At 39.6% G+C, this 15544-nt stretch overlaps 1 protein-coding gene and 1 long non-coding RNA gene across 2 annotated transcripts; one reads left to right on the forward strand and one right to left on the reverse strand.

Moving 5' to 3' along the window:
* Positions 1-384: 384 nt before the first annotated feature.
* LOC120759042 (uncharacterized) lies at positions 385-11050 on the forward strand. The gene is made up of 3 exons (XR_005703115.2): positions 385-1445; positions 8720-8901; positions 9702-11050. It is a non-coding gene; the product is annotated as an uncharacterized LOC120759042 (long non-coding RNA).
* LOC120759041 (neuropeptide Y receptor type 6-like) lies at positions 2766-4018 on the reverse strand. The gene has a single exon (XM_040077874.2). The coding sequence runs from the start codon at positions 4012-4014 to the stop codon at positions 2896-2898; it is 1119 nt and encodes a 372-aa protein (XP_039933808.1). The 5' UTR covers positions 4015-4018; the 3' UTR covers positions 2766-2895.
* Positions 11051-15544: the final 4494 nt, after the last annotated feature.

The following is a 15544-nucleotide window of genomic DNA, read 5'->3' on the forward strand; positions in this document are numbered from 1 at the left end:
TATACCGAGATTTTCAGACTGGAAGGAAAAATTGAGTGCTTAACTCTGATCAGGATGTCAGGAATAGACAATTGATATTACAAAAAGTGATGGCAATCTTCTTTTTTTTTTTGCCTGTCTAATGCATACAGCCCAAGCACTTCTATGGAGAGACAGTAGAGAGACCATTCATCAGCATCACTTAATCTGAACCAGAATCCATTTCATGGCTGTTTTAAAACCACTTGGGACATGACACTAAAACCACCTCTGCTGTAAAAGTAAGCACCCTTGGACTTGGGGATGGGATGGGATGGGATGGGAGCCACATAGGCCAAGTTCACACATGGGAATCTCAGCTGAGCCCGATTCAAGAATTAAATAATGTCTGAGACATTTGTCAATGAGAGTAATCCAAACTACTGTGCTAGTATTAATAAATTAGAGTAAATTATGAATGTCATGTGCTTGTAAAATGCTTTAAGCATGGGCCCTGAAGCTGTAAACAATGTACTTAAATTTGAGGAAGATGGTGATACAATTTGTGTTTCAAACCCAGGGAAATACAGTCGATAGCCCAGCCTCTAGGAGGTGTGACACCAGCGTTTGTTAAGATGCTGCTCAGGAAATGACCTTTTGACAGGAGTAGATGGTTTTCAATACAGGTACTGGGATCCCCGAGAAAAGTGAAGTTCCTGGACCAGATTTGCTCTCAGTCAAGCCAGGTGCAATGAAGAGAGTGAATCACTTTGTTACCCAGGAGTCTCCGTGGTGAGAGAAGCAGCTCCATCCCTTCACCAAGGGACAGCTGGCCCCTCTGACCATGCACAGCCCCAGTGTCATTGACTGCAAGTCACCGCTTTTAACTCGATTAAATGCCTGTTGTGCTGAACAAACAGATGATGTGCATCAGCAGTAAAGGCAGCCCAGTGACCTGGGTTGAAGTTCAGAGGAGTAGTTAATACTGAGATACTCTCAACAGTCTGATCATTGGTCTCTATTAGGTATTTATCTGTCTCCTGGTTTCTTGTCTATGATGCACAAGGCAGGTGTTTAAGTTAAGGTTTGTGTGATCAATTCCAAATGCATGATATTTGACTTAATTAGGAGAAAACCCTAAATTATGCCAAAGCTAATCCATACCTAACGCTCAGATACTTGATTACCATGTCACTAATTCTGCTATTCTTGCTCTTGTGATGGGGCTGCCTTTATGACTTCTATGAGCTCAGATACTAAGAGATTTCACCGAGGTCTTTTATCTCAGTGTGAATGAGAGGGCACTTAACAGAGCTGAGTATCTGCATGAGCTGGTGAGGCTCTTCTGACAGAGCTCCTCTGACGAGCAGCGTGGTGCAGACATCCTGAACTGATGCTGTAACAAGAGAATTGTGCCCGAATCCCCTAGGAATTGGATGGCTATGAAAAGTGATGTTCCCTCTCCAAGAGAACTTTATAGCCTTAAGGTGAGTTTCATCAAAGCTGAGTCATCAAGGAGCTCATCGTGATTTCAATGTGAATTCCTTTTGCTTAATTGGGGCATTAAGAACTTGGTAAAGTTAGAGAATACTTTACAAGGAACCTTATGTACAAGTGTTAGAACAGGGGTTTTGAAACTCAGAGGAAAAAAAAAAAAAAAGGAAGGGTTTTAGCAGTTCAAGTAATTAATTATATTTAATCTGAACAAGAGGAAGCATGGTAAGTTTTTGGACTAAAGTACTGTGTTTAAACAGCTCAGTATTAACTGATTATTTATGTTGTCACTATATCCTGGATGAAGAAGAAGTTAGTTTTGTTTTGTTTTGGTTTTTTTTATGGCCACACTGGAAAGTGGTTTTTAAAATGTTTTTGTTTAAGAAAAGTTGTTTTCAGTATTTTCCCTTTAGGCTTCTTTGCACTGTGTTACAAAAGAAACTATTTTCAGACACAGAAACTGTTTCTGTGAACAGAAATTACCAAACCTCTCAAGTGTGTTTTCTTGCTAGTGCAGAAATGTGGGGGAAAATACTGCTGAAATTAAAATGCAAACCTAATTTTCTACTCAAAGAGAAATCTGAGCTAAACAAAATCTACTCTGAATCCATAGTGGGTTTTTTTGATAATGGAAATTCCAAAAGGTCTGTTGTAAGGAGCAGTGATGATGGTAAGAGAGAAAGAAATTATCTTTGCTGATGGTTTGAAGAATGCAATGCTTTTAGGAGAAATGCTGAATATATACTTCATCTTGAAAAACATCATCCTCAGTGAAACTTGCAGTACATTAAATGGGTCCTGTTTCAATGTTCATAAAAATAAAAAATAAAAGACCAGCTCTAGCCTCTTCCCTTGTTAAAATACAATTTCTGGGTTGAACTGGTACTAAGCCAAAGCAAACTGCAGGAGGGGGCTGAAAGGAAGGTGGTGAAGTCTTAAGATAACTTCAAGGGCTTCCTTAGGGCGTGAGCTGCCTCTAAACTGGATAAACCAGGGAGGGTATTGATGTAGGGCTGGAAAATAAAAATGCCAGAAAACAGTGTGTGAAAGGCTGCTGAAGTTAGGAATACCACTGTGTTCAAGGTTTACCTAGGGGAAGCCAGGCGTTGGGGAAGGACATCCCTATCAGTGGCTGAAATGGAAACAGTTTTATCGGAGTTAAGGTAACATATCGGTGATTGGAAACTATGGATTAAAAACGTAAGATGTTAATACTGTTTATAGTTTATAATTATTGATCTTTAGGACTGTTGGAAGTGGTTTATCAGCATTAATACTATCATAAACTACCTGTTAAGAGTATGCCCATGGGAACATAATCCTGGTTTTGCTGAACTAAGTGGCAAAGACTTCCTCTAAACTTGGTAGTAACATGACCAAGACCTGCAGAAAAAGGCCATCTGCAACAAAATACAGAATTTTGGAAACTGCAGTTAAATTGTTTTATATATCCACATGGGAATTATTTATTTTCAGAGACCCCTTAGATGCATCTGTCTGCAGGTTTGAAAGGGCGATATTTTCATATTCCTCTTGTGATGCTGAGCATCTGCAGTGGTGAGCTAATACTACCAAATCCTTCTGAAAGTTCCTGTTCAGAAATCCGTAAAAGATGGGATTGATGCACGTCGAGATCATGGCCACAAGGTGGCAGATCGTAAATGCCAGGTTATGATTACAGCTCATTAGTGCCTCGTAGTTCCAGTCAAAAACCACATTGAATATATTGAGAGGCAGCCAGCAAGCTGCAAAGGTCACAACAATTGATACCAGCATCATATTGATCCTTTTGTTTTCACTCAGCCTGTTCTCATTCTCTCTCAACCTGTCTATTTTACCACGTTGCCTTCGAAGATATACAAATATCCTGAGGTAGCAGATAAAGATAAACCCCAGTGGGAAGCAGTACTGGAAAACCAGCAGGCTAGTGGTGAAAATCAGTCTCTCTGTAAGAGACGGCCAGGCTTCGATGCAAGCAACCTTGTTCTTGTAGAAATCACTGTAGAAAGACAGGTGTTTGAAGGGTTCGTCTGTTATTTGGTGGAACACTAAAAAAGGAGTGGATATGATGAGGGAAAGTCCCCAGATGCAAAGAATTCCCCAATAAGCATGTGAAATATTAGGCTTCCAGCCACGTGGGTTGACAATCAGCTGATATCTCTCAATAGCAATGAGTACAAGTGAGAAAATGGAGACTGTGACGGATAGACTTTGTATGAAAGAGCCTATTTTACACATTGCTTCCCCAAATATCCAGTGGTCCATTAAGGTATATGCAACTGTGACAGGAATGCACATGATACAGATCAAGACATCTGATAAAGAGAGGTTGGCAATCAAAATGTTGGTGACATTTTGAGCTTCTTTCCGTCTCTTTATTATAGTAATTAAGCAAAGATTTCCAACAAGCCCCACTAGTGTAACCAGTGTGTAAGCTGTAATGAGCAAGAATTCTGCAAGGGAGGAAAGCTGGCATGTATCAAAGTTCAAGAACTGAGAAAGGCTGATGTTAGAGATAGTGTGATTCAGGATCTCACTGGGATGCTGAACAGCTTTATCCATCCTGAAGCATCTTCCAACCTATGGACAAAACCTTGTATTATTTACAAAATACTTTGCATGGAGATTTTCAAAGCAAGTAAGTACTGTGGGTCTACCATTGCAGTCATCTAACATGATTAATTACAGTGCTGGAAAAGCACGTGGTTGTTAGTGGGTTTATGCATCTCTGTGGAAGGAGGTCGATGTCACCTTTCTGCAGGGACGGTGCTGCAGATCTATAATTGATGTACAGGAAAGAGCTGTGATAGCAGCCCTGGCTCAACTTGTGCTGACACTTTCATACAAATCCTCTCTTACCAGTTGTGGATAAAGTTTGCTTTTCAGAATAAAGTATTTTAAGATCTGTCTCTGCTGAAGATTTAAGAAGGTTTAATGGATTCCAGTGAGGATAATCTGTTGCTTTTGTATTACCAGAAAAGAGGAATTGGGTCCTGCCATCACTCTGCTAGCTTAGACATAACAGTTAGATTTTCTTTAGAACTACAAAGCAATGTGAGTTAATACACTCAATCCTCCTGAATGAATCAAAATTATGTATGCTTGAGCTTAAATGGCAAAACCTCTATGACTGATATCTTAAAGAGAGTTTCCTGATGTGCTGAAGATAGCATGTCCTTTTCCCTAAATCTAACCTCAGAAAAATGTGAACAAAATAAAGCTCACATTGTAGTTATACAGACAATTATTCTTCTTTCAGCTCTAACTTAAACAGAAGTCAAGGGAAATAATCTGATATTAGCACAGTTCTGTGGTTTTAAAACTAATATTAATGGGAAGTGTTAGATATAACAGAATATCTTGATGGGCTGGAATTTATCATTGAGTGCAAAAGTTAATTTAAAGGCTCACCAGCTTTCAGGCCAGAAAGAAGTTGTTTCCAATCTGGGAAAGGAAAAGCTAAATATGAAGGGAGATATTTTAAAATGGGTAATGGATATATGTTCTACACATATATCTTTCAAAACTCAACTTTAACTCACCTTAATTCCCCTGTGAAATTATTGGAACTCTAGCTGGAAGGAGATAATTCTTCACCTCCAGTAATGGTGTTGAGAGCCTGCAGAAAAAGGAGAATGAAGCAGTGGGAAGTCAGAGGATACACAAAAAGTAGAAGGGATAGGTGGATGTTTTATTATTACTACAAATAATCTTATGTGTCGAAGATTTGTTAGCCCTTTCACAGAAATGTTGGCCATTATTTAATCACTGAGGATTTTAAAAAATGTTTGTTTGCCTGTACAAAATTAAACATTAAATCCAGGGTTAAACTGGAATGATGATTTTGCAGTTGTTTTCCCACAGACAGTCAAAGAATATTCCAGCCAGAGTTATATCCTGGACTGCTTTATCCTGATACTTCTGTTTGACATAATTTTGGGTGCTTCAAATTAAGATTCTAAGAAGTCTCCAAAAAATACCATTCTCAACTTTGGAGCATCCATTACCACTGTCATTCTGATTAAAACACCCTCTTCAATCATCATGGAGTGGGGAGTAGCTTTAGATATATGTGAGTCTACATGGCCCTGATGACCTAAAAATTACTTAAATTGTGGTCAGGGCTAGCATTAAGCCCTGTAGTCTCCCTAAAGATTGTACCTGGCTTGGTTAAAGCTGTATTGGGGAATGATATAGAAAACTCTACAATCCTGCCACAAAAACTACGGAAGTCTGGTGGCTCCGATAGATTTTGCAGGTGTCCCTACTTTGGTAGGGCAAGACCAAGAGCTGGGTACTCCACCCTGTGCCCAAACCTCCATCAGCCTCCACAAACTCTGCAGCTCCTGAGGCCAGGACAGAGGCTGGGACTGTGACAGTGACAGTCACATCCTGCAGAACCCGATGGTGTGGTGGGACACCAGAACCACGACATCCCTTCGGGCCACCTCTCTCCTGGAATGCACTGCCAGCCACCTTTCACTGAGCAGCACAGATTGCCTGGCTGGATTTGTCACACCCAAGGATGCGTGTGCTGGCAGGACAGAGGCGCTAAGTGGTAGATTTACCACCCACAGTGGCACTTGTTGCCCCGATGAGATTTACTGCCACTTCAGAAGTGTGAGGATCTAAAGTCTGGCTGCTTTGTCCCAAGGGTGCTCTTTCTCCGCAGCGCCTGCGGTGTCCACCTGGCTGGCACAAACTCTGCTCTTCCTGCTTTTTATGTGAGCAGGAGAAGCTGTGGGGACTCAAACGGCCATGAGGCTGAGCCAAGTTTGTAATATTTTATGCACTATTTGCTAAGCTTGCTTATTTCTCCATGGATGCACAACACAGTTTGATAGCAAATTCTGTATGTCCTCTCCCAAGAATTCAGGATGAGAGGGCTTCTCTGGCATTTTCTGTTTGGGAAAAGTCCCAGTACTGACCTAATCAGTTCACTTGCTACATCAGTTTTAGGCACACCCTCTATCTACACTGACATTTTCTCAGGAAAATGTGTAATTTCTCTCTTTGGTTTGTGCTGGGAGTTAAAGAGTGCTCTCTTCAGCACACACCATTCTGCGAGGCAATTTAAACATTTCCTTGGCAATAAAACAATTACACCTGTCTTGGTAAACATCTGGAGTATTCGTAGCATAAAAAAAATAAGTTACTCTAGTATTTACTGCAGCATGTTGAACTATATTGTAATATATACTAGCACATTTTTAATCAAATAAATAAATGTCATTGGAATCAGCATCCTTGGATTGCAACTACAGCTGATACCAGAACTGAAGTGTTTAAAAAAAGAGCTGTTACTTCAACCTCTAATTCATGCATTTTGGAAAAGATTCTTGACCATAGTAAGAGTTTAACACGTAAGTTATTATAAACCCCTTAGTTTTGTTTCATTCCTCTATCTGCAGAAACATCACTGAAACATTCACTAGCAAAAGAAAGGTCTAAAATGAAATGAGTTTTAGAAAGGCTTTCTTTCCTAAGTATTTTCTTACCCGTGCTAAAGATGAACAGTCCCATCCTCTCAAGGTGACCAGTAAATGTTTCAATTACAAACATTGCTTATTAACTTCCTAAGTATTGCACAGATAAAATGTGGAGGAGAATTCACATTCAATTTTAAATAGAGGCTGTAGAGAATAAAATAATGCTTTAAAAGATAACTCAGTAACTTTTGTCACAGTTTTATGGATTTTCTGACTTCTTACCTGATGAAAAATTCAAGTCATATCCACACTGCCTTTAACAATTTTCCTTTTCTCTCAGAGCCAGCAAACACATCTTCTTTCTGTATAAAGGAATCCAGAGCAAAGCCATGTCTTCTAAAGTGATACTTAAACTCTCCTTTCTTCTCTGTCTGAAACAAACCCCAGATCCCCGGTTTCCAGCAGTACTGAATCTGCCAGGCTGCAGGAAGGCTGCTGAGGAATAAAACAAGCTCTGGAATCCAAGAAGAGGCAAACAGCAGTGAGGCAGGGAGGAGGAAGGACCAGTAGTCATGGGGATGGATTTTCCTCCACTGTGCTGCTTCCCTCCACCACGTCAAACACCTTATCATGCAATTTCATTTTCAATTATTTAATCTGTAGTTCAAATGTTTTCCCTCTGAAGGATTTCATACATAAACACCTGCAGATGGCATATTGCTTTCTTAACTGATACAGCAATACAATAAGCTGCTTGGAAAGAGCACGCACATCCTATTAAGTGTATCATTTGCTTTATTGCAATTAAGATAATCAGATTTTCATTATAAATTGATATTTTAGCTTATACTCTTCAGATAAAAACAATATTCCTGAAAAGCAAGGCATGACACACTGCACTAGCACATAGTGAAAAGGGGTTTAATTTTTATTACTGTTTTTTCCAGTAAAAGTCCATATGTTTTGTAGTCACATGTTTATAAAAATAAGCATTCAGCTTATTCACTAAATATTTAGAATGAATATTTATGGAGTGGGAAAGGAACTGCATTTCTTAGGATCTGTAATCTGGTAAATCGCTGTATAATCTCTTGCATTTTTACCCCGGTCCACTTAACTTCCAAGATCTCAGTCTGGTTTTTTTTTTTAAGAGAATGATTTTCAGAAGCAGTAGAATTTTTGGGATGAGCAATACTGATGCTGTACTGCAGTGCAATTCAGAACTAATTATCTAAAAATATTGTTGGTTGTCATGCTATAGTATTTGAATAAAATGGGTGGAGGGAGCCTTTGTGACCAACCAGACGAACATCCTGCTTTTCATATATTTGAATCTATTCATGATGTGTGTGTCCTGTTTTTTAACCATTTGTGGTAATCTTAGATTAGGTATTCAAGCGCCTAACTGACCGCTAGGAAGACTGAAGGTGGGACCTCCCCATAAAACTTCCTTCTCTTCTCAGTGCTTTTTATTTTGGGTGTGGTCTGGGAATTCTGATATTTTACCCAAAAATGCTGCAAGCAAACAATGTGAATATATTTTTCTAAAGGATTCCTAGAACTTGCTGGGTTTGATTATGTCAAAAATAGTATAAAAACAAAGCTTTCCCAAAGTATTTTAGAAATTCTGCTTCTGGTTGTAGTGTAACCCCAGGAAGTTAATCAGGACCTGAGCATGCAATGTGATAGATAAGTATCAGAACAAGCCATAAAAATGCATTTTCTATTTATGAAGCAAAGAAGTCAATAAAATTAAAAGATGTTCTGATTCTACTTATAAATTTCAAAGGTCACTTTGCTTATTTACACATGCCTCTGTTTCTAATATAATTCTGTAGGCAGTCCTTCATTTGTGGCAAAAGTGGAGTCTTTAACATGGGATCCATTGGTTTTACAACCAACCAACCTGCTGCCCCATGTGGATTTAATTGTGCTGTAAACTGTTGTGAATTAGATCACATGCAGCATCAGAGGCTTGCAGGTGGAGCTGCTCCTGGTGTGTTTAAGCCTGATGTCAAAGGTATGTATGCTGAGTGGGACCCATGGCTCTGGAGGAGGGATCAGAGTGTGTTTTTACAGCCAAATGCTGGAGCGTCTGTTTGCAAGAAAGGTTAATGGATAGCAGATTTGTATTTACTTTTTATCAATGGTCTTGTCATTTCTAAATTGCTCAGTATTAAATGATGGGTGAAGTGACATAATAGGTTTTTAAACTTAAAGTTTGTATCAGCTTGTGTAGCACTGGCAACAACCTGTTGGTGAAAAATAACATTTAACTCCTTCGAGTTCACCTTTTGCTATGGCATTTACATGATTGCTTGGCCAGCAGGAATCTTTGCTGATGGTTGATCACTCTAAATTATTGCTTTTGCTTAGTTGTATCCTGTGTAACTGTGCAGCAGTCCTTGTTCCTGCCTGTTGCAGCCCCCTTTTTCAAAAAGCAAGATTTAGTAGAGATGTACAATGCACAATTTCTCAGCTTCCCATGTGAAGGAATTCTTTAACAACAGATTGGCCAAGAGCTGGTTCAGAGACCAGCAACATCTCTGAAGGGTCATGGAATCCCAGACTTGTTTGGGTTGGAAGGGACCTTAAAGATCATCCAGTTCCAATGGGCAGGGACACCTCCCACTAGATAAGGCTGTTCCAAGATCTGTCCAGCCTGGCCTTGGACACTTCCAGGGATGTGGCAGCCACAGCTTCTCTGGGCGATTTCTTCCAATGACTCACTACCACCACAGTCAAGAATTTCTTCCCAAATCCCACCTGACCCTGCCCTCTGTCACTACAAAGCCATTCCCTCTCATCCTGTCATTCCAGGCCCTCATCCATAGTCCCTCTCCGGGTCTCTTGGAGCCCCTTTAGGTGCTGGAAGGACTCTGAGGTCTCCCTGGAGCCTTCCTTTGTCAGGCTGAGCACTCAGCTCCCTCAGCCTGGCTCCAGAGCACAGCTCCAGCCCTCATAGCACCCTGATGGCATCATCTGGACTCGCTCCAACAGATCCACATCCCTCTCACGTGGGAGCCCCAGAGCTGGATGCAGCACTGCAGGTGGGGTCTCACACGAGTGGAGGAGAGAGGGAGAACCACCTCCACCATCCTGCTGGTCATGCTGCTCTTGATGCAGCCCAGGACAAGGTCAGAGCTCTGGGCTGCAAACACACGTTGCCAGCTCATGTTGAACTTCTTGTCAACCAACACCCGCAAATCTCTCTCCTGGATTACTTCTTCCTAATAAATGCTGTTCTTTATAGCACTTCAAAGAGGCACAGAAAAATAAGCAATAATTGGAAATCTCACATGTTAGTGTTGGATGTGCTGGTTAATGCCATGAAAGTAAGATAATATGCTGTGATGGAGGAAAAACGCAGTCCACTCACATTTTCCTGTTCTGTGGAGAGATCAACACCCTAGTTAGGGATTCTCAGTAAATAGCTCATAATGTGACCAAACTAGCAACAGCTAAGTATGCACTGGGACTTTTTCTCCATGGATGTACATGTGGAATTTGAAGCACTGCTCCACGACTCAGAGGTTTTTTCCTAACTGGAAATAATTGTCACAAAAATAATTCATGTTCACTACCTGGAGGTTAGGCTTCATTCTATTATACTGCATAGCTCTAAAGGACACCTTTGCAATGTCTCTGATGCTTGATCTCAGTTTTGATTCTCAATCAGCTCATGCCTAGAATGAAAATGTTTAAAAAATCTGATATAACTATAAATGAGTTACTTATAATAACATATTAATTTTTAAAATGGTGTCATGCCATGAACTGTTGGCTAATTTCTGGACCTGATTCAGTTGGCATAGAGTTGAGATGGAGATGAATACACTCCCTGGCTGGAAGGTTAGCATGTTAATTTTTTGGGTCAGCCAAGTTACTTTTCTCGCTGCAAAAGGGATAAGATATGTGAGTAATTGTAATAGGAGCGTGACTGCATAAATTCATATTTTATAATAGATTCCACTTTCCAAACCCTGATTCAATTCTTTGTAGCTTTCTAAAACTTCTCCAACTCCCTTTTACCAAAAGTCATCTCTGCCAAAAAATGAATTATTTCAATAGCTCACAGATTTGGGGGGAATATGACAATTTGTACCTCTGGTTTGTTTTTCCCCTGTTCTTTTTATAACAGCACCGTTAGCACCAAACCCTGCCGTTCTCATGGCATGACATCTTTCAGTGTCCTAATTGCTAATTAAGAAATACTTAAATAATCAAAAGATTTTTCCATTAATCTCAGTCTGTTTCAATTTTCCAGCGTGTTTCAAACTGTAACAAGCATTTTGATCTTCTGGATTAAAAATATGAATTCTAGATTGTTATTTTCTATCTAGAAAGTCTCACTTCACACCACCTCATTTTAAAATTTCTTGAATAGCATGGATGTCTTTCAGCTAATTTCAGGCAGGTACTTAATGAGCATCACAGCACAGCTCTTCCTGCAGTGTTCAAACAAAGCTTAACATCAATCATGCAAAAGCACCACAAACCCACCCCACAGAGCCTCTGTGGAATGAGAAAGAGATGGAGTGTAGGAATAGCTAAGGGGAAAAAAACCTAAAAGCAAGTAGATTTTAATTTAATTGGAATATACATAATGAAAAATTTGCAGGTGAAAAAGATCAGAGCATGGCCCAGATTGTTGCTGGTCTTCCTTTGGCAAAATTTAAGATCCTGGTCTGTCTCAATCTAAGATACAGTGAAAATTCTCCCCTCTCTCATGTGTTACAGCATTGCTACATTCTTTGATCCTTCACATGAATCTTGACTTTTGAGACTGTATTTTGCTGCCTTACTTTCATCCCATCACTTCAAATTATGGCTGGCGTTCATATAAAATTTTAGGAAAGAGAAGAAAGGAAACAATGAATTATTAAAGAAGAGTGAAAAGATGAAAGAGGAAAGGAGAAATTGAACTTCTGAGGGAAGAGGAGGAAAGGCAGGGTTTAAGGAAAAATGGTAACTTAAGTCCAAAGAAAAGAATACAAATTTGATTCTCTGATGACTTTCCACTTCACCCTGCACAAAGGGTGTTTCCTTCTTCAGCAAACTCCCCTTAAAAAGGGCTCCAGGAAGATTTTGTTTAGTAGATAAACTTTGATACTACTTACTGAAGAAATACTACCAGTGGGTTATTCTGTTACCTTTTTATCTGTAGGTTATCTTATTTTGCATTAAGCAAATACAAGAGAGGAGTAGTGTTTTATTCCCCATCTGAATTTACATAATGTAGAGATTTTTATCCTGAGGAGTGTCATGTTCAGACTTTAGAGAGGTAAAAGTCTATCTAGTTGCCTCTCGGTATTTTTTAATCTTTTTCAGCAAAAAACCTTTCTTGATCAGTACCAACTCATGAAAGTCTCCAACAGGTTTGATGTTTATGCAGATGAAAGGGCAAGCAGCAGAAGAGAGCGAAAGAGAAACTTGCCAAAAAGGCAAGAGCTCTCTCAAGGGCAGCTGTACATCTTTCAGAATTTTTTGCACCCATGACTAAAGCAAGGCTAGGAATGCTCTTGGTGCTGCTGTATTTTTACACAAAATGCCTCCCAATTATGCTCTGCCTGAGGTATCAATTTGGGTAGGAGTGAAACTTCCAAAAGTCTAATAATATCTCATCGAAATGATGGAAATAAATATCTTTGCCTCTGTGTGTGTATCTCAGAATGATGTGGGAAATTACGATTGAATCCTTTGTAGTCCCAACTGTTCCCACCTATGCAGTTAGAAAAATCTGGGTGAAATGTGTGTGCAGCTAAGCTGCTATTACTACAGTCTTCAATGTGAATGTGGAACTAATTCAGCAAACAGTCTGCATGAAGAAATCCTGTACCTTCAAAATGCTTTCTGTCTGCGTCAAACTAAACCTAAGTCTAGAGCATTCACTATACTAAAAATAATGCTTAAACTCATTAAAAATTCAAGTGATATACTTAGATTGCTTAAAAAAAAGAATCAATGCCTGCCAACTGTGGAAGCTACAGATGTAACTAGATTAAAACTAGGTGGCAACTAGATAAAAAGATATGACTGTGTTATATGAGAGTTTAGATAAAATATTTGTAACTTACAAATTACTTATGACTTTATAATGTTTTTCTATTGCCCTTCATGCTCTTTTCCAAAACTTCATTATGTCTTTTCCCTCTTGGTAGTTTGGAGCCATTAAATAGCATGACAAACTTATGTTTCTTGAATGACAAAAATTGTTATAAGGAATTCCTTAATAATTTATTTTGCATCAGCTTTTACTAAGAATATATGTTAATGCAGAAAGTCATGTTGGACTGCTCAGACGTCTCTGGTTTTCAATCTCTTAAGCAGCAATGCCCTCCTGTGGACTCTAGGCAGTATGATTTCTTCTGAATAACTAGAAGGGTGTGTGCATTAAAATGATTTGGTTTTCCTTCTTCCTAACACGCTAATTAAAATGTCCCATGAAGACATTTAATTTAATTGGCACTATTTGGCCAATGCTTCTGGTTTGAGAAACATATTTCCTTTAGGTAATGATACAGGTAGAGCTTTTATCTGAAAAAGCACTTAACTTTAGAAACTTCAGCTGCTGATTTTTTTTTTATTCTATAGATTGCTATCAGAATTGAAAAAATGTCATGTTGCAACTGCCCTGTCAGAAAGTGAAAATCATGTATTTCTTTTGCATGACGCTTTCCTAATAATTTTTATATCCACAGGATGGTATTATGCATTCACTAGTTTACAGCAAAAAGCAGTCCAAAAATTCTGTGGGGAAGCTGTTGTGGCTGCTGGAGTGTTTCTGGTTCACATCTCACACACGGTGAGACTCATCTTTGGTTCTGCTCTCACACTATGGCAGCACCTGTGTGTCTCGTTGGCTCATGCAGCTTGAGGGAAAAGCACATTTCAGGAGCACAGAAAGGCACCTGCTTCCTTGGAATGTGTGTAACAAGGGATTTACTGCTCAGCTCGGGTGACTGGATGCCTCAGCAGGGATGAATCTAACAGGAATTGGAGAGGTCCAGCTGGAGTCTCCGAGGCAGCTCGGGTGACCTGGGAGGAATGAAGGTCAGTGCGACCTGCAGGAGAAGCTGATGTTTAGCATCTGGGCAGCCTGCATCCCAGAGCCTGCTGGGATGTGTCAGGGCACATGGATGTGGGCAGTGCTCTCAGCCCTGCCAGTTTTGGAAGGGGTGAACAACACGGGGTCACTTCGGCAGCTGGGAAAGGTGGGTCCACGGAAGGACAGAAGGACACCAGGCCAAGGGCAGTTTGGCCTTTGTGCATTTTCAGGAGACATTTACACCTGCAAGACATGGGTATGTGTGTCTTAAAGGCGTTTTCCTTTCCTTAATCAACCACCCAAAAGCGTAAATGAAGAGGAAGAATTTGGGCTGCACTTGAATTGAGTCAGTGGCTGATTCTTCCTACTGATTTACTCACATCTTAAATATGACCCTCATCTCCTACCCCTGATACCAGCTGTGGCTTTTTTCTTTGATCTGTTCCTTGGCCTACTTGTCTGTCTTGCTTTCAGGGAGAGAAACTGCACTGTAAACAAGCTTTATTTTCTTTGTTATGTGTTGAGGCCATAATCAGCTCCTCTTAATTTTTCATCCTTTTGGCTCTAAATTACTATGGGTCTATAAAACTCTCATGGATTATTTTCTACATGACATATTAATTTATCTTGTGAAAGCCATACAGCTCTTACAATAATTAGTAGGCAATGTTTTGTTTTTCCTGCAATTTATGTGCAGCTTGCAGACAGCCTCTTGAATATTTTTTATTTAATACAGTAGGATATGTTTGTTTATTTAAAAACCACAAATATTTAAGTGGCATTATAGAATATTCTCTTTTCTTAAACTAGATAAAATGACGGCGTCAGTTCATGAATTGAGATAAATGGATCTAAACCAGTGACAACTTTCCTTGTGATTGTCAAACACAGGCATCTAATAGGTTACTCTTACTACAGACTTGGCTATAACATAAAAAAACATCCAATATGCGTAAAATCAGATCACTGTATTGCAAGTATCAATGTTACTGGTTACTGATAATCATAAAGTGTGAGACAAAAGCATGTTCAGGCTTTCTGGATTTCCTCTGGGGCTGTGGTTAATCAACCTTCCAGCACAGTCAGGGTTCCTCTTGTGTCTGTGTCTCCAAGGGAGCATTTCCAATTGATCTGTATCAGGGGGATGTTGCAGTTCCGGATCCTCCCCCCTGCCAGTACCAGCAGGTCGCGTAAAAAATGTTTCAGGAAGCTGAGGCAGCTGAAAACCAAGTCCTTTGTTGAGATAAAACAATTTATGGCTGTCTCAGTTATCTTATGTGGATCGCTGTGTGTTTGCAGAAGTATCAAGGCACATCCTGACAGCACCTAATGCAACATTGCAGCCATTCTTAGCTCCTGCATAATTTTTAACATAAACCCCAGTGGCTGTAAAACTGAAAAAAGAAAAATCTTTCAAAAGAAAAATTCACTTAAGTTGAAAGTATTGCTGCAGTCTTCATGATGGCAATGTTTAATGTACTATAAAAGAAGAGAAAAAAGCAAAATTATCTCACTATTCATCATTCCGCAGGGCTTGCATACTCTTGAACAGCTCTAATTATTTCCCTGAGAAAATACCTCCTTTTCAGAGGAGAGATTTAAAGAGAGATTTAAG

Source organism: Hirundo rustica, chromosome 14 (assembly GCF_015227805.2).
Source record: "Hirundo rustica isolate bHirRus1 chromosome 14, bHirRus1.pri.v3, whole genome shotgun sequence".
Taxonomy (NCBI): Eukaryota; Metazoa; Chordata; class Aves; order Passeriformes; family Hirundinidae; genus Hirundo; species Hirundo rustica.

Bases quoted from the DNA above. Each gene is read 5' to 3' on its own strand.
- LOC120759041 (XM_040077874.2), bottom strand. From the start codon at position 4,014: ATGGATAAAGCTGTTCAGCATCCCAGTGAGATCCTGAATCACACTATC.